General features: G+C 38.0%; 1 protein-coding gene across 9 annotated transcripts in view; it reads right to left on the bottom strand.

Annotated features, from left to right (window-relative positions):
* Positions 1–3,456: 3,456 nt before the first annotated feature.
* The window catches only part of ZBBX (zinc finger B-box domain containing), a 121,453-nt gene continuing 106,378 nt past the window's right edge, over positions 3,457–18,531 (bottom strand). For 6 of the 9 annotated variants that reach the window (XM_045037305.1, XM_045037308.1, XM_045037307.1 and 3 more), the window contains 4 exons: positions 9,615–9,710; positions 7,942–8,080; positions 5,634–5,928; positions 3,457–3,696 (listed from right to left, as the gene is read on the bottom strand). In XM_045037305.1, the coding sequence (XP_044893240.1) occupies positions 5,811–5,928; positions 7,942–8,080; positions 9,615–9,710 (353 nt within the window). In that variant the 3' untranslated portion in view covers positions 3,457–3,696; positions 5,634–5,810. Of the gene's footprint in view, positions 3,697–5,629; positions 5,929–7,941; positions 8,081–9,614; positions 9,711–18,531 lie in introns of those variants that run through there. The other 3 variants (XM_045037309.1, XM_045037310.1, XM_045037306.1) reach the window with 3 other exon arrangements.

Below are 18,531 nucleotides of genomic sequence, written 5' to 3'. Positions count from 1 at the left end.
TTAAGCGACTACATTTCCAAATTCCCTAGCATCTGATGTGGCTAAGTTCTGGCCAATAATCCGCAAGTGGAAATGTTGTGTGAGCTTTCCAGGAAGTTAAAGGAAGTTACCTCAGTTAGGGGGTATCTATTTCGCGCTCCCCACTTTCCCACTTCTTGACGCCTTGAACTCAGATTCTGATGGCTAGAAGTCTGCCCCCGTCTTGAACGACAAGGTGACCTTGAGGATAGAAACAACACAGTAAGGTGTAGTTGCCACACCAGCGTTACACTGCCTATTCCCTGACTTTACATACAAGAGAATCATCTATGTTAGTCTACTGTTATTTGGAGTTTCCTGTGATATAAAATTAAGCCATATCCTGATTGATTCAATGCCCTAACTTACCAGGGTTTCTTTCAGGGCTGTGGTGTAGGTGAGAGGAGAAAGTAAATGGGGTAATTACTTTTGAAAACTTGAATGTGCATCTGTTCATCTCCTGCCTGCACTTGCCACTTTCACTTTTTAAGTATAGAAGCTGTTTACGAAATCTACTGTCACTTGGATAAACGACAAAATGTTATACTATAAAAATATGACCATTAACTAAAAAAAATGTGAAATTATATCAAAATTTACCCTAAAACATCTCTTTCATACTTAACTTATGAATAAATAAGACTTAATTATAAAATAGGGATGAAGTACATTTCCCCTTTTGGAAATGTTCCTAAGCATTTGTATCTAGAATAATGTATTTTTGTTTTCTGGATAGAAAGAGTGCTTCCTTCTGGCAGAAGCAAGAGCATAGAGATGCTGAGAACTGTTTCCATAACTGTTATTGCATATTACATTTAGTTGAAAAAAGAAATACAAGCTAACCCCATCAATCAATTAATTCTTCTCATTTTAAACATAACTGTCACCTCATGGAGAACATTAAAAATATCCTCTCCTTTTCCTTAACTATGGAAGACATTTGCATTAAAAAGGGAGGATTTTATTTCCTTAGAGTTCATGTATGCCTGCTGGTTATTCCCCAGCTAAAGTCATAATCCTGTTTGCAACATCATAATCATTTACCCAGCAAACAATCAGGGTGTCACTAACAAAGAATTATGACTTTAGGTGGGGGATAAACTACAGGCACAGATGAACTCTGAGGAAATAAAGATTGTTTTCATGAAAATGTGGCTAGTAATAAATAACCAGGGATGAAAACTATGATGAAACAGAATATCCTATAAAAACAGATTTGGGGAGGTATAAATGGTGTGTTTTTACAATTTATCCTCTCCGAAAGTATGATGATCAGAGTGTTTATAATAAAAGTACCAGTGCAATTTTAATATTTAAAAATTCTGAACTTACACATGACAGAAGAAACCTAAACATAGGAGATGTTTCAAAAATAATATTAATAAAATAAATTTAGATATTTAGCTTTCAACATAAACAACTTCATATCAAATTTTCCAACTCCCTGAAAACTTTCTCCACTTTAGATATTACATTGAGTGACTTTCGTGTATCATTAACTTGATCCTAAATTCACTAACTGATCCATCCATTAATGTGCCTGTATATTCAATGTGTAGAATTAACTCGTGAAAAGTGATGGTAATAAGCATGACAGAGTGCTTTCCAATTTCCAAAGTGTTTCCGCATTCACTACTACATTTGTTTCTCACAATGTTCTTCTGAACTAAGTAAAGTCAGTATCTTCTTTTCTTCCATTTTGTGATGTAGAAACACAAATAAGTGATCTGCCATCTAGTAAATATATAACCTGATAACCTGTGTTTCTCTCATGAGACGTATATGTGTGTATGTGTATACTGTATACACATACATACAATCATACTGTCTCCCCTTGGGAAAAATTAGGGACTAAGATGGTTTATCATTGGATCTGGCATGTTCATTCATTCATTCATTCATTCATTACTGATGACCAGTAGTGAGAGCTAGGCATATGCTAGAGGTTAAGTGCATAGTGGTGAGCAAAATGGATACAATCCATGTTTAGTTGAAATGTAATGTCTACTTGACATACATTCAAAATTCACACCAATAGGGGCGCCTGGGTGGCGCAGTCGGTTAAGCATCCGACTTCAGCCAGGTCACGATCTCGCAGTCCGTGAGTTCGAGCCCCCCGTCAGGCTCTGGGCTGATGGCTCAGAGCCTGGAACCTGTTTCCGATTCTGTGTCTCCCTCTCTCTCTGCCCCTCCCCCGTTCATGCTCTGTCTCTCTGTCCCAAAAATAAATAAACGTTGAAAAAAAAAATTCACACCAATACATTGTGCTATGAGGCGCTATGAAGGGAAAAGTAGGATGCTATGAGAAAGAAAGAGAAAGGAACACAGGGACTTACTTTAGACAGAAATTAGAAAAAGTCTCATTCAGAAGTACATTTTGAGGGGCGCTTGGGTGGCTCAGTCAGTTAAACGTCCAACTTCGGCTTAGGTCGTAATCCCTCGGTTCGTGAGTTTGAGCCCCGCTTTGTGCTCTGGGCTGATACTGCGGAGCTTGCTTGGGATTCTCCTTCTCTCCCTCTCTCTCTTCCCCTCCCCTGCTCACACTCTCTCTCTGTCTCTCAAAATCAATAAAATTAAAGGAAAAAAAAAAAAAGATGAGATAAGCATTGCTCAAGATCTTTCCAACCACTGAATCATAAGGACATAGAGACCTGTTTTTTTCTGAATCAAGGAATTATTTAAAATATCTGAGTGCCCTATTACAGAGATGGAGTCATTTTGTAACAGTCATTTGTTCAAGAAAGGTTTTCTTTGCACTTTACATATAAGGCACAGCACTGAGTGGTCTTAAAGGGTAGTACACCCCATTGGCCTATCTAGTGTGACACACTCAGAGTGTACTAGATGTGAATGACAGTAAATATCAAACAATATATTCAAGCTACCAAATATAACTTAATGTCAGTTTGTTTCCATTCTGTGTATCTCCAGAGTTATAAAATTATACAATTTCCTATTACTATCACACCACTAGGCATGTCTGAGTATAAACTACTAAATCCCAACGTGCATACAAAACCGTGTGATCATTTGTCCAGTGGTTGCTAGAGGCACACTGTGGTAACTCTAGTATTGGGAGTATGGTTGTGATTCTTCTTGAATGTCTGTAACTCTCTGGATTCCACAGTCAGAACTAGGTGCGTGCCTTTAACAGTGATTCTAAGCCTGAGCTTCAAAATGAGAGAACACATTGAAACTGCTTCAGGCAAAGGCTCTAATCTTATTTAGTTTTTATTTCCTCATTAGACTAATGACAAAGGAATTAAGGAACTTTTCTAAATGTGTGGATATGGGAAGCAAATAAAGGCAGAAGGGAGCCTGCTCTGCCACCGAGGACCCTCATGTTTAATTTCAATGTCATATCGGAAGTCGAATGACAAAGTCAACGGTCTATGCATTATCTCAAGTTCTGGCCAGAAATGCATTCATGACAACTAATTCTCAGATTTATTTTTATTTAAAAATTTTTACATTGTAAAAGGTAACAGTATCTTATAAAATCTCTTTCTGAGCTAGTTCATAAAAGACTCAAGCCAAGACTCAAGACAGAAGGAATCCTGGTCCTTCTTCCTTAATGAGAATAAGACAACACCTCCTTCCACGTTGAGAAAAACACTGGACTTTTATAAATTGCACCTAGGGAGCAATTTTCTTCTTCATCAGAGGAATGAAGATGTCCTACAGCAAAGGAGGGTAGGGAGAGTAGAGAAATTTTAAACCTGAGCAGACATGCTAAAAACAAAAATAATGTATTTTCCTTCCTATTTTAACTGATGAACAGTTAACTACAAATACAAAAAGTCAGAGAGCTATCAGCCTCAGGACAAGATGACAGAAGGGCCTTTAACATAAACGACGCAGATTTGAAGGTGACTCACTGTTAACTCCCTGGGACGGGGACAGAGGAAGTGCTAAGAGGAGAGTAAACACTTTGGAGGAGTCACACTCTTCATTTTAAGATACTAATTTCTTTCAGGAAATTTAATTTTGATAGTATGAGTGGATTTCCTTATTGTTTATTGTTCATTTATGTGAACCATTTTAATGAGCGCATTTTTATATTGAAAGGCATAGAAATAGGTGTCTTCACCATTTTCTATCCTGCTAGTAGATGACCAGTACAACGTATTGATCCCATGGAAAAATTATCAGAGATAAATTACACTAAACAATCATCAATCTTCTATAAGGGGCTATTACCCAGAATCATAGGGAAGAAAAAAAGAATCTGAACCTTGAGATACAGTTAATGCTGTGATGATGGCATAGCCAACCTGCAGGTATGTTTTCCTGATGTCAACAATCTCTTTAAGGGGAAACTGTCCTAAAGCGTCACAAAGTGACAACCATGAAACTATCCCTCCCCACGTCTCCTTCTGCTCTTTTCTTAAACCCTTGAATTATAAGATCAAGTAAAGCACTGGACACCCACCAACCCCAAGATCTACTACTACTAAGACTAGCAAAACACCTCTGCATGTGTTATTTTCTCTGGGTGTCACAACAGTCCTACAGATATATTTGTATTAGTCAGGGTTGTCTAGGGAAATAGAATCAATTGTGACAGCTAGCAAATCCAACATCTACAGAGCAGGCCAGATGGCTGGAGACCCAGGAAAAGAGCTAATGTTGCAGTTTGAGCTCAAAGGCAACCTCAAGGCGGCATTCCCTCTTCCGTGGAGGACCTGAGTCTTTTTTCACTTAAGACTTTCAAGTTGGGGCGCCTGGGAGGCTCAGTCGGTTGAGCGACTGACTTCGGCTCAGGTCATGATCTTACAGCTCGTGAGTTCGGGCCCCATGTCGGGCTCTGTGCCGACAGCTAGGAGCCTGAAGCCTGGTTCAGATTCTGTGTCTCCCTCTCTCTCTGCCCCTAACCCATTTGCATTCTGTCTCTGTCTCTTTCAAAAATAAACAAACATTAAAAAAAAATTTAAAAAGAAAAGACTTTCAAGCTGATTAGATGACATCCACACACACCACTATGACTAATCAGCTTTACTCAAAGTCTATTGATTTAAATGTTGATCTCACCTCAAAAATGCGTTCACAGAAACATCCAGAGTAAAGTTTTAGCAAATATCTGGGTACCACAGTGTGGCCAAATTGACAAAAAATTGACCATCACAGTGACCCGCCCAAAGTAAGATGTTTGTGGGAGGTGGTGGGGGTGGGTTCTGTGTTTTCTAGTATAAGTTTTTGTGTCATACTAGAATGACAAGTGTTATGTCTGCTTTATTTTGGGTCTTCTTTTTTCTCTTCTGGCAGCAACTTTTGAAGCTACCAGAACTTGTGTGAATTTCAAAAACCCTAACCGAAACAAAACGAAACATAACAAAATGAAACAGTAATTAACAAAGCAAAACACGGATTCCAGGCTCAATTAATGCTATGGCCATCAAATGTATGCTCTTACTGATGACATAATTGCTTAAAATATAATTCAACCATCCAATATTACTTTAAATGCAATCATGTTCTAACCTATAATAGGTTCTAGAGACACAATTATAACTGTTCGTTTTTAAAATTCACCAACTTTTACTAATATTGTGTGTAATATAGATCAGAGTTTGACATACAATAAATCGTTTGGAAGAAAAAGCCCTTGAACTTACAATTTCACTGATTTTTATTAGTCTGCCAATCTTGAAATATCAGAAACGTTAACAATCAAATCTCTAGCACCGGGGACAAGTAATCACTTGGTCACTTTTTTCAGCTGTTTGCTTTACTCTGGGTACCAAATGGAAAACGTAATGAACAAATGATCATTATCATTAGGCACTCTTTGATTATGGGAGTGTGATGACGTGTTGCCGGTCAAGAAAATCCTCTTCCTCCTCCTCCTCCTCCGTGCTGCTTTCAGAAAGTGTCAGCAAAGACTGAATTTCAGTATCTTTTTCAGAAGAGCTGGAAATACATTAAAAGATCAATACACAATATACAGAACCAGGTTTCAACTCTTCATTCATCTTCTGATCAATACTACATGCACTGAAGTCATTGGAGGCAGGCCGATGTGAGGGGGCTGTCTCCGACTGGGGCCATAATTTTCAATGTGCCCAATATACCAAGCCTCCTTTTAATGAGAAATTCTCATCATTCTCCCTCTCCCGAGAAATAAAGCCACAGTGGAACCAAGGGGAGACGATTTTATGCTCTCTGGTTGTGTCTTTCACTGATGATTCAGAAGGCACTTCAGAAACTTGCCGAGCCTCAGGTCATCATTAAGAACATTCATCATTACATTGGCTGTGCAATAGAATCCCAACGAATAGATTGCCAAATAAATCACCTCTTTTGCATACTGTAAATTAGGACTATGTGGATAGTCAATCAAGATATGCCAAAACCAAATTTAATGGCAGCAATTATTTAGTTATTTTATCTTGTTACATTTTACTGTAGAGAAGAACTGGTAGAAAGTCTAGCATACAGGTGTCAGGTCTAGGGAAGGAAGTAGTGTGGGGGAGCAGAAAGGAGTTTGTGTAATTCAGATTTTTTTTGTCCAAGTTATCTAGAATTTCAGCCCATGCTATGCCACTAAATAATATAAAATACTTCATCCTGTGATAGGTATCTTTTTGGATTCTTTTTTATGACCCACAGAGGCTAAATCATCAAGTTCCTAAACTCTGATCTGTGGGTTAGGGCAGATCTGACTGAGATAAACATTTTCACTGGTCTAAGAAGGGAAAATAAGGACAAGTTAAGGACTTTTTCATGACGTTTTTAATTTTAAAGAACTGCTTTATTCTGTTTGTGCCCCTTATATTTTTAGTATTAAATGTCTTTTCTTTTATGAAATGATGCTGAGAGTATGTGGTAGGTTTAGTTACTTTGTTTTAAAAGAGCTTTTTAGGGAAAAAATAGCAACTTTATATTGACCTCTCCTTTTAAAAATGGAAGTGGTGTTAGAAATGCAAAAATCCAAGGGCCACAGCTAAATGATTTTCTCCTTTAGAAAGATGGAATAATAATGGACTCTTGATTCCCTTTTAATGCAATATTAGACTTCAAACCAATCAAAGGAATTTACAGTTCAAGGGACTTTCTATTTTACATTTATCTTAATCCTTCTACAAGGATCCTTCTTCCCTTTTCAAGAAATTCCAGCATGTCAGTAATAGACTGACATGATAAACTACTTTTTTGAAGCATTAGTATAACCTATGTTCTTTACAAATTGATCAACCCTAAATGTTTTTCATGTGAGGAAACAATGAAATGACTTAACTTAAAATATGCTATCATTAACAATCTTGACCTAATTTCAAGAAAGAATCTTCTCGACATTCTATTCTAAAAGTTTTATTCACATTGAGTAAGATTCTATTAGTGCAAAGTGTTTGAATTTATTAAGTTAATTAATGCAAGTAAAGCAACTGTTTTTCAATATAAGAAGAAATGCTGAAGGATTATAAAATTCCAAATATCTTTTCGTTTTTCTGACATACATTGTCCAGCAGAGAATTATCTCTTCACATTAAAGCAACAACTTCAGGGGCGCCTGGGTGGCACAGTCGGTTAAGCGTCTGACTTCAGCCAGGTCACGATCTTGCGGTCCGTGAGTTCGAGCCCCGCGTCGGGCTCTGGGCTGATGGCTCAGAGCCTGGAGCCTGTTTCTGATTCTGTGTCTCCCTCTCTCTCTGCCCCTCCCCCGTTCATGCTCTGTCTCTCTCTGTCCCAAAAATAAATAAACGTTGAAAAAAAAATTTTTAAAAAAAAGCAACAACTTCATAAGCCTTCTACTAAATCCTGATAATACGACGACAAAGGACCCAAACATTTTACAGAGAATGGCCATATAAAGCACCCACGTGAGTGCAATCTTTTTTCATATAGTAAAGATAACTATTTGGGGCTTGTCAAAAATTTCACCATGTATGCTATCATTACATATGAGCTGCCGGCTTAACCTACCTCTGTTCCTCAACTCCACAGAGGCTTCCGGCACTTGAGCTCTTAAGGAAATCTCGGGTAGTCTGACTTATGTCCAGCAAGTGGTTGTTGAAGGCTGGTAACTCTTCTGAGGTTAGACTGTAAAGTTTTTCTGAAGGATCTGAAACATTTTATGTCAGCACATAAATTCAAGACACAAACACAGCATATGGTGCTGAAAGTTTACCCAGCATAAACTATAAGCATTACAAAGAAGGTCAGTACAGATTTTTAATCACCTCAATTTTCTAGTATATGCGGGATGAGCAGAATATGAAGGAGGTTTGCTCTGAGCTTCTAAATTAGGGCATGGGTATCAAGTCACCTTAATCAGATAGATTATGTTTTTGTTTTTGTTTTTTTTTGGGGGGGGGATTGCCCCAATTTGTTTTTAATTTATTGAGATATAATTGACATGTAACATTGTATAATTTTAAGGTGTACAAGATGTTGATTGGAACATTTATATACTGCAAAATGATTACCACCATAGTGTTAGCTAACACATTTAAGATCTACTCTCTTAGCAACCTTCAGGTATATAATATTATTAGCTATAATCACCATGCTGCACATTACATTGCAGAATTTGTTCATCTTTTAACCAAAAGTTTACACTGTTTGACCAATATTTCCCCATTTCTTCCACCCCCTAGCCCCTGGTAACCACTATTCTAGTCTCCCTCTCTGTGAGTTTGGGTTTTTTAGATTCCATATGTAAGTGATATTATATAGTTTTTGTCTTTCTCTGAGTTATTTCAACTAACCTAATTGATTTTTAAATATATACTACACTTAAGAAAGTGTTAAATGTCCTGAGAATTTACAAAATTGCAAAGAAAGTCACAGGTTCCTCTTTTAAGGCTAGAATATCGTGCAAGTCCTCAATTTGCCAGAATGTTAAACACCTTATTGTTTATTTTTGTCTTCTAAGAAATAAAAGCTTTACCCCCATACAGTCTGAGGTGAAGGTTACTTTTGGCAAAGCTACCCTTTCTTTTTCTGCTTCCTTTCTTTTCTGCTATCCTTTCTACTTTCTGCTTTGTTTGGATAGATAATAACCATTTGTATGCGAAAGGGGAGAAGACTTAAATCTTTTACATGAAGCAGGCCTATGGTTTAGCTCATGTAAAGGCAAACAGTGCAAGTTAAATAAGCAAATGCATAAGCAAACATATTTTATATAAACTACCAAAAAGTCAAGTACAAAAATAAGTATGATTGCTGTATTAGAAAGACCATGATGCCTTCTTTTCATCATTGATGAAGTTGGAAGAGCCATCTAACTTTTACCTAAGGTTATGGTGGCATGACTTTTAAAACTGTTAAAATTACCGGGTGCTACTTTTCCCCTTACTCTGATGAAAGTGCAAGCAAATATTCTCCTGATCACAAGGCCCACACTCCAAACTATGTGTAACATTCACCTGGACTGAGAGAATTATTCTATGATTATGATTACGATTATTTCTTGGATAGTATTTACTTGAAGTTTTTTTTTTAATTTTTTTTTAACGTTTATTTATTTTTGAGACAGAGAGAGACAGAGCATGAACAGGGGAGGGGCAGAGGGAGAGGGAGACACAGAATCAGAAACAGGCTCCAGGCTCTGAGCCATCAGCCCAGAGCCTGACGCGGGGCTCGAACTCACGGACCTTGAGATCGTGACCTGAGCTGAAGTCGGACGCTTAACCGACTGAGCCACCCAGGCGCCCCTACTTGAAGTTTTTGAGCAAGCAGACATTCCCCTGCTGGAAGAAACTTCAATTATTCCTACTGCAAGACAGTCCTCAATACATTTACAACTGGAAATGTCCTTAAAATTATTTAGCCCAGTGACTTTCAAATTATGATACCTGGAGAAATACAGTCGTCTTGGGGCTGAGGCTCCTGTTCCACAACCCCAAAATCATCAAAATGGCTTTACTCGGTCTGATTTAAATTTGGAGCTCTGTATAAGACTAATTTTGAGAAAAACAAAAAGATTCTTCAGCTAGAATTTTTATTCCCTCCCCAGTTGTTGGAGATTAGGAAACTGAAGGTCCCCGAGACACTGGTTGCTTGTTGGAAGTCACACAACCAGAGAAGAAGAAATGCAACTAGCCCTAAGCTCTTCTAGCTCAGCAACGTCGGAAATCTCTGTATCTCAGAATCTCATTCTTTAGCGTGGACTTCTATTTTCTCTTCTCTTTTTCCACAAGGTAAAAAAGACAGGTATGCAGAGCACCCTCACTTGCCCCAGTGATAGCGACTGTTACCCGTGAGAAAGCAATCAATTCAGGATTTGCAACTGGTGCAACTACAGAACTGAAACCCAATAACGACTCTTAGATCTAAAGAACACCACCAGGAGAGGTATCCGACCTCTGCAGGGCAGTTCAGTCCTGACTGAGCAGAGCTAATTCGGATGGTGTAGATAGAATGGGCCTACTTTTATATAATTGTTCATTCTCAAAATATTTCCAAGTACCATGTGAAGTTAAGAGGGGCAAAGGTGACATCACCTGATTTTCAAGGCAGGGAAAAATAAAACTGCCTATGAAAACTCTATTGTGGGTTAGTGTTCAATCTAAAAGATCAATTATACAAAAACCGAAGATTTTCTAACATAAAACCAGGGAAGACTGGATTGACATTTATAGTGGAAATTCAGCTGTTATAAATTTACTTTATAACTGTCTAGAAAGTGGACTATTGAGGAAAGAATTGAAGTTAAGCCTTTTTTATCCCTGGAGTAATAGTGTATGTTCTCTGATCATTGAAGAACCTCTTAAATTCGATAATAAAGAATGGCAAAGGGAAAAAAAAATGACTAAATATAAAGTTTTAAGGTGTATTTCTAAAACTCAAGTCATTTAAAATATACACGTAAAACTTTATTCTACAGGGAAATGAACATCTAGATGAGTAAAAGAAATGAAGGAAAGAAAAGTGGGAACAAAGAGACAGGATAAAAACTTCAAAGAACAGACACAAAGCAGACAGGTTACGTTCCTATAAGGAACCCAAATCACCACCACCACTACCATCTAAAGGACTATTAGCAGAGATACCAATGACATCCCAGTGTTTAGGAGGCTGTGACAACCAGGACACTTACCCTGTAACCTGTGAGCCCCCTCCCCAAACCTTCAGACTTTTGTTTTTCTCTCTCTCCATGTCTTCCCTTCTGCCATTGTGTCTCGCCTTGTTTATCCCTTCTTACCTTCTTCCTTTTACCTTCTCCCTGCCCACACCCTCTGCCTCTTATCCGGTCACAATACTGATTAGGAGTAAGGATTTCACATTAGTTAAGTGCACTGTGGTAGGGTGGTGAGACAAAGGAATGTGGGGCAGACTTGCCCAGGTTCGTGCCTGGTCTCTTTTGAGCACCCAAGGGAAACCCTGGGTAGTTATTATGTCACCTCAGTTACTGTATCCACGAAGGGGAGATTAAAAATCATACCTGCTTCGTTTGCCTTCACAGAGTAGTTATAAAGATCAAATGAAGCAACATTACATATAAAAGCAAGGAGTGATTATTACTCATTGAATGGCTTCATATTCCTTATGTCAGAATTTTAAAAAATATGTTGACTTTCATTTATATGTGGCACTCATTTTTTTTCTTGAAATTGAAAGGTGACCCAAAGCAAAAAGATTGCCATTCCAGTCCATCTTAACCTCTCTTTACAAGGGTTACTTACTTAATCTGCTAACTATAAACCCTGATTATCCCCCATACAGTGTAATATCTTACTTGATGGTCAACTTATGAACAGAGGCTCCAATTATTCACTATCCCACTTTTTTTTTGCTCCAACAGTATAGCTACATCAGTTAGTATCAGGTAGATTTTTAGTCTTTCTTATTTAAGAAAATTACTTTCCTCTTTTTAATTGCTTGGCTCAGTTAACTACTGTGGACTTATACAAACATAGGATTGCCATGGGAATTTAAGTCTTCAAAGTACAAACCCTTAAACCACAAGTCAGAATAAGTTTGAACAAATGAATTATTTTTAACTAATGAAAACATGAATGCCTTAATGTGCGTTATTACTGATACTTTCTCATACTGCATATCTTCTGATGTTTCCCAAATATCTTCAGGCTATGACAATATTCAAAAGTTGACAAAGTGACTTGGCAAGTAAGTTATATGGTCATGTTGAACCTACTAAGGAAGTGATGATAGCTTTATTTACAGAGATATTTGTGGAGGAAATAATTTATATGGAATGAGCTAAAGCTAACTATCACCCTCATGGTGGCCCAGAAGAAAACATCATTGTAGAATGAAAACAGCTTTTAGATGTTTTTGACTAAAAATTAGACTTACCAAGAGAACCTTACCTATATTGTATGTGGAAAGTACCAACCACTGGTTCCTTAAACAATTTAAGTTTCTTTTTCAGGATTTACTATGTGCTAAGTAATTAACTCTTAAGAGAGAATGTGTGTGTGTGTGTGTGTGTGTGTGTGTAGAGAGAGAGAGAAAGAAATTTTTCATAAATATAATATTTAATATATCATTAAATTCAATCATTGAACAATTTTATGATAGGGCCTATTGTAGCCGTCTTTCATACACAGAAAATGATGCAAAGTGAGATTGTGAAAGTCACTTGCCCAATGTCATGAAGCTAGGAGGTAGAGGTTTCAAATTTCAAAACCAGGCTCCTGGACCCAGAGCCTGGCTCAAAACTGCCCGGCTTTCCTGCCCCCATCTCCTGATTCAGCAGGAAGTTGGTCTGCAACCTGTACACCTGTCCTCTACCCCCACCCGCCCATTTGCCTGCCCTGCCTGCTTCTGAAAGGGCTCTCATATCAGCCACAGCAATCTGAATGGGGAAACATTTCACTGAATATAGTTATTTGCTGTCTTTTCTTCTCCCAGTTGCCTGGCACAGTTGTTTCCCATAGAACTTAGAGGAAATGGATGTATCCTAGAGCTAAGAGAAAAAAAGTCACGTCTGCTGCTCACAAAATGTCAGCTTTCACAGGGATGTGAACACATTTACATTTGTATAAGAGTCAAATTGTGTAGCTGTGCGTCTGTGCAACCAAACCTCATACGGAGTTTTTCCAGGCTGCACCATAAGTAGTGAAATGTGGGTGGAATTTTTCTGCCCATTGATGCTAAACACAATACAAAAGCCTTGTACAGAAACCGTGAGTTTTCTGGAATAGCAGCGGATGACACCACAGCATCTATCACCTCACTGACTGTTTTGTTGGGTCTGATGTGCCACCCTCTTCCTTCCTAAGCTCCAGGTGAATGTCTCCAAAGCTGTGCACTCATCCAAAGCCAATCTTCCCAAACATAAAGAGAGCTGTCCATGGGTCAAGTGTGTGTAAGTGATTTAGTTCTGCTCCTGGACCATCAGAAAAGCCCTGGTGGTTCACAGGCCACGCAGCGTATGCTGCCTTCATATACGAAAAGTTACGCACTCTAGTGAAAATACTGGCATCAGTGTATGGAAAAATGAGTGGCAGAGGGAAAAAGTGTGAAGTATGTAAGAACAAAAGTGATAAAGGAAATAGGGAAGCTGGTGGTTAGAAACAAACACAAGAGACTACTGCTTGTTAAGTCTGGTGTTTCATTTGTAAATAATGGAACTCACCAATTTATCAAAATAAGAAACCCTTCATTTTCTGATTAAAAGCTGTACGGTTATCCTTTTAGATCTAGTTCAGGCCTGTCATGCTTCATTTTAGAATTAGTCTTTAACATGAGAATTACGTCCAAGGAGACTTACATTTGATTTTTAGTATTTTAGAGGAAGGCAAATGGATTGGGTACAGATGGATCACAGACTCTCATCCCCCAACCCATAATGAAATGAATAGGAAAGGCAGAAGAACTAAACTAAAATAAAATCATAAAAGGAATCGGACAAAGAAAGGAATGTAAGTCCACATAATAAATTTCAACAAGGGACAACCAAATAAAGACTCTCTGTGGTGTAGCTGGGTGCCACTGCCGTCCATTCACTTTCTTCCCCAGCCGACACGAACACTAAACTAGTAACAGGAAAAGGAGAGTCATCGAAAGCGCTGACAAGTCTCACCAATACCACACCAATTTGGAGAAAAGTAGGTGAAGGGGAAAGAAGAAGAAATAATTTGAAATATTTGTAAAACCCCTAAGTACCCACTGGAAGATCTTAGCAGAGGCAAGAAAATTACAAACCTGCAGGTGTCCCCACAGGGAAAGAACACAGCTGAAACCAGGTGCAATGAAATTTAATGTAATCAAGAAGAAGACTAGCGAGCCCAGGCCTTCCAATAAAGGAGGATAAGCTCCCCATCCCTTCATCGATCCTCCCATGCCTTTGAGCTGGCAAGATACAGAAAACAATGCAATAACCAATCCACAAATAGTAGCTCCAAAGGGAAGACTGACATACCTTGGTACAGGTGGACGGCATTTTAGGGAAAATGTAATCTCACTATATCAGAAAAGAACATATGAGCAAAGCTGCCCACAATAAGTTAGAACACATAAGATACAAAGAAATGACAGCAACTAGCTATGCAGGTGAACAAACTAGAATCCAAGAATCCATGGCATGCAAAGAATGATTAAATAAAAGATCAATCTGGTAGAAAACAGATCAAGACCATAAGAAAATTCCCCCATGAGTCCTTTAGCTACAAAGGAAAAAATGAAAATGATATATATTTTTTAAAGTGTAAAACTGGGGCACCTGAGTGGCTCAGTCGGTTCAGCATCCAACTCCTGATTTTGGCTCATGAGTTGGGGCCCTGCACTGAGCTTGTGCTGTCAGTGCAGAGCCTGTTTTGCATTTTCTCTCTCCCTCTCTTTCTGCCCTTCCCCAGCTCATGCTCCCTTTCTCTCAAAAATAAATAAATTTAAGAACAGTGTAAAACTGTTAAGGAGCCAGTCTAACATGGTGGTGTAAGAAGACCCTGAACTCACCTCCTCCCACAGACTCACTGAATCTACAGCTACACAATTCCTCCCAAAGAACTGAGGGCTGAATGAAGAGCTTTTGCACAATAAATAAGAGGGAGACCACACAGAGAAGGGCAGGAGATAGGGATAGAGTCATGAAGGGAACCCCATCCCCGGTGTGGCAACCTGCAGTGGGGAGGAATATCTCCGAGGGATCCATGTACATACTCTCTCACCTTGGGACACATGGAAAAATAGTGGTTTAAAAGGCAATTTGACTGCAAGTGAAAGAAATCTATTTACTAACCTTAGTGCATCTGCTAAATGGTGAGAAACTTCTAGAGATCACTCTGGGGTTGAAAGGACCAGCAAGTGCCATTTTTTTTAAGTTTATTTATTTTGAGAGAGAGAGAGCACACATATGTGGGAGAAGGAGAGACAGAATCCCAAGGAGGCTCCATGTTGTCAGCGCAGAGCCCAATGCAGAGCTTGAACCCACAAACCATGAGATCTTGACCTGAGCCAAGATCAAGTGTCAGACACTTGACTGAGCCAACCAGGTGCCCTGAAAGTGCCATTTTTTATGTCCCCCCTCCACCTTGATAGCACAGACAAAAGCAAGGTCCAGGTACTATAGTTGGCCTGCTCGAACTGACCCAACAAGCCCGGGCCCCTAGCTTAGAACAGCTGCAGCCATGTCCCCAAGACAACCCCACCGTGGTACACCCTGGGCCAACTCCACTCATGGGTATGGAAGGAATGCACCTCAACATAAGAAAGATCGTATATGACAAACCCAAATGTTAACATTATACTCAACCATGAAAAGCTTAAGATCAGAACAAGGATGCCCACTGTTACCACTTTCATTGAACTTTCATGTTTCATTCAACATATTCAACATTGGAAGTCCTAATCACAGCAAATAGGCAAGAAAAAGAAAAAAAAAGTCACCCATATTGGAAAGGAAGAAGTAAAATGCTCACTATTTGCAGATGGCATGACACTGAATATAGAAAAACCAGGATTCAACCAAAAAACTCTAAGAACTAATAAATGAATTCAGTAAAGTCACAGGATACCAAATTAATATACAGAAATCAGTTGCATTTCTATACATAGTAAAAAGATATCGAAAAGAGAAATAAAAAATAACCCCCATTTACAATTTCATCAAAAAGAATAAAGTACCTAGAAATAAATTTAAGGAGGTGAAAGACCTGTATTCTGAAAACTGTAGGATACTTATGGAAGAAGACAGCATAAATAAATGGAAAGATACAACATGCTCATGGATTAGAAGAATAAATACTGCTAAAATGTCCCCTCTACCCAAAGCAATCCAAAGATTCAATGCAATCTCCATAAAAATACCAATGGCATATTTATAAAACTAGAACAAAGAATCCTAAAATTTGTATGGAACCACAAAAGATCCCAGATAGCCAAAGCATCTTGAGAAAAAAAGAACAATGCTTCAGGTGTCACTGCAAAGCATGGAAACAATAGATCAATAGAATAGAACAGAAAGCTTAACATATACATGGTTAATTGAACTATGACAAAAAAGACAAGAATATACAATGGGGAAAAGACAGTCTCTACAATAAATGGTACTGGGTGGACAGCTACACACAGAAGAATGAAACTGCACCACTATCTTAAACCACATATAAAAATAGATTAAAAATGGATTAAAGACTTGAATGTAACACCTAAAATCATAAGGCTCATACAAGAAACCATAGGCAGTAAACTCTTTTACACTGGTCTTGGCAATATATTTTTGGACTAGTATCCTCAGGCAAGGGCAAGACAAGCTAAAATAAACAAATGAGATTATATCAAACTAAATGGCATTTGTACAGCAAAGGAAACCATTAACAAAATGGAAAAGCAACCTACTGAATGGGAGAAGAATATTTGCAAGTCATACAGTCAATAATGGATTAATATTCAAACTACAAAAAGAACTTACACAACTTAGTATCAAAAAAGCAAACAACATGGGTGGCTTAGTCAGTTAATCATCCAGCTCTTAGTTTTGGCTCAGGTCATGATCTCATAGTTCATGGGATGGAGCCCTGCATCAGGCTCTGTGCTGACAGTGTAGAGCCTGCTTGGAATTCTCTGTGTGCCTCTCTCTCTGCTCCTTTCCCACTCTCTTTCTCATAAAAAAACAAACAAACATTTTTTAATTAAAAAAAAAAGCAATGCATTTAAAAAATGAGCAGGTCTGAACAGACATTTCTCCAAGAAGACAAACAGAAGGACAACAATCACATGAAACGATATGCTCCATATCACTAACCATCAGGTAAAGGCAAACCAAAACCACAATGATATACCACCCATCAGATTGGTTATTATCAAAAAGACAAAAAAAAAAATAACAACTGTTGGTGGGGACACGGAAAAAAGGAAACCCTCGGACACTGTTGGTAAGAATGTAAATTGGAGCAGCTACTATGGAAAACAATACGGAGGTTCCTCAAAAAAAGTAAAAATATAACTACCATACAATCCAGCAATTCCATTTCTGGATATTTACCTGAATAAAATGAAAACACCAGTTCAAAGAGATTATCTGCACCACTATGTTCATTGCACCATTATTTACAATAGCCAGGATATAGAAGCAACCTGAGTGTCCATGAATATATGAATGCATAAAGATGTGAGATACACACACACACACATACACACACACCAGAATATTACTCAGCCATAAAAAAAGGAATGAAACCTTGACATTTACAACAACATGGAGGGCAAATACCACATGATTTCACTTATATGTGGAATCTAAAAAAACAAAACAAACGCATAAAACAAAACAGAAACAGTTTCATAGATATAGGAAACAAACCGTTGGTTACCAGAGAGGAAAGGAGTGGGAGGAGTGAGCTAAACAGGTGAAGGGGATGAAGAGGTACAAACTTCCAGTTATAAAATAAACAAGTCATAGAGATATAATGTACTGCATAGGGGATATAGTCAATAATATTGTAATAACTGTGTGTGGTGACAGATGGTAAGTGAACTTACTATGGGGATTATTTCATAATGTATAAACACACTGAATCACTATTATGTACCGCTGAAACTAAAAGGTTGTGGTAAGTCAATCACATTTCAATTAAAAATTAATTAATTAAAAACAGCAAAACTAATCTCAAAGATCAAACGTCATGTCAGATGTTAACAAGAAAAAATTTTTCAATGATCACCTGTTCCTGCGTAGGATCCAATACCAGAAAAAAACAAGCTATAATGAACACCACTGAGACAAGTTTTAAAAATTAGATAGGCACTATGGACTAGAGTAGAGGATCATATTGTATCAATGTTAAATTTCCTGATTTTTGATCAATGTATTATGATCCTTGAAAGAATGTCCTGTTCGTGGGTAACACACACTGACTGATGTATTTTTTTACACTCAAGTATTTTTTTGATCAAGGCTCATAATGTTTATAACCTCCTCTCAAAGGATTCACAAAAAAGTACAGTGTGCATGTGTGTGTGTGTACGTGTATACATATATCCAAATAGCACAAAAGACAAGTAGTGAACTCGGTAAAGAGTATACAGTAATTCCTTCTACTATTCTCTCTCCTTTTTAAATTTTTTAATATTTATTTTTGAGAGAGAGAGAGAGAGAGAAGACAG

Source organism: Felis catus, chromosome C2, assembly GCF_018350175.1.
Source record: "Felis catus isolate Fca126 chromosome C2, F.catus_Fca126_mat1.0, whole genome shotgun sequence".
Classification (NCBI taxonomy): Eukaryota; Metazoa; Chordata; class Mammalia; order Carnivora; family Felidae; genus Felis; species Felis catus.
This window is presented reverse-complemented; position numbering and strand designations above follow the sequence as displayed.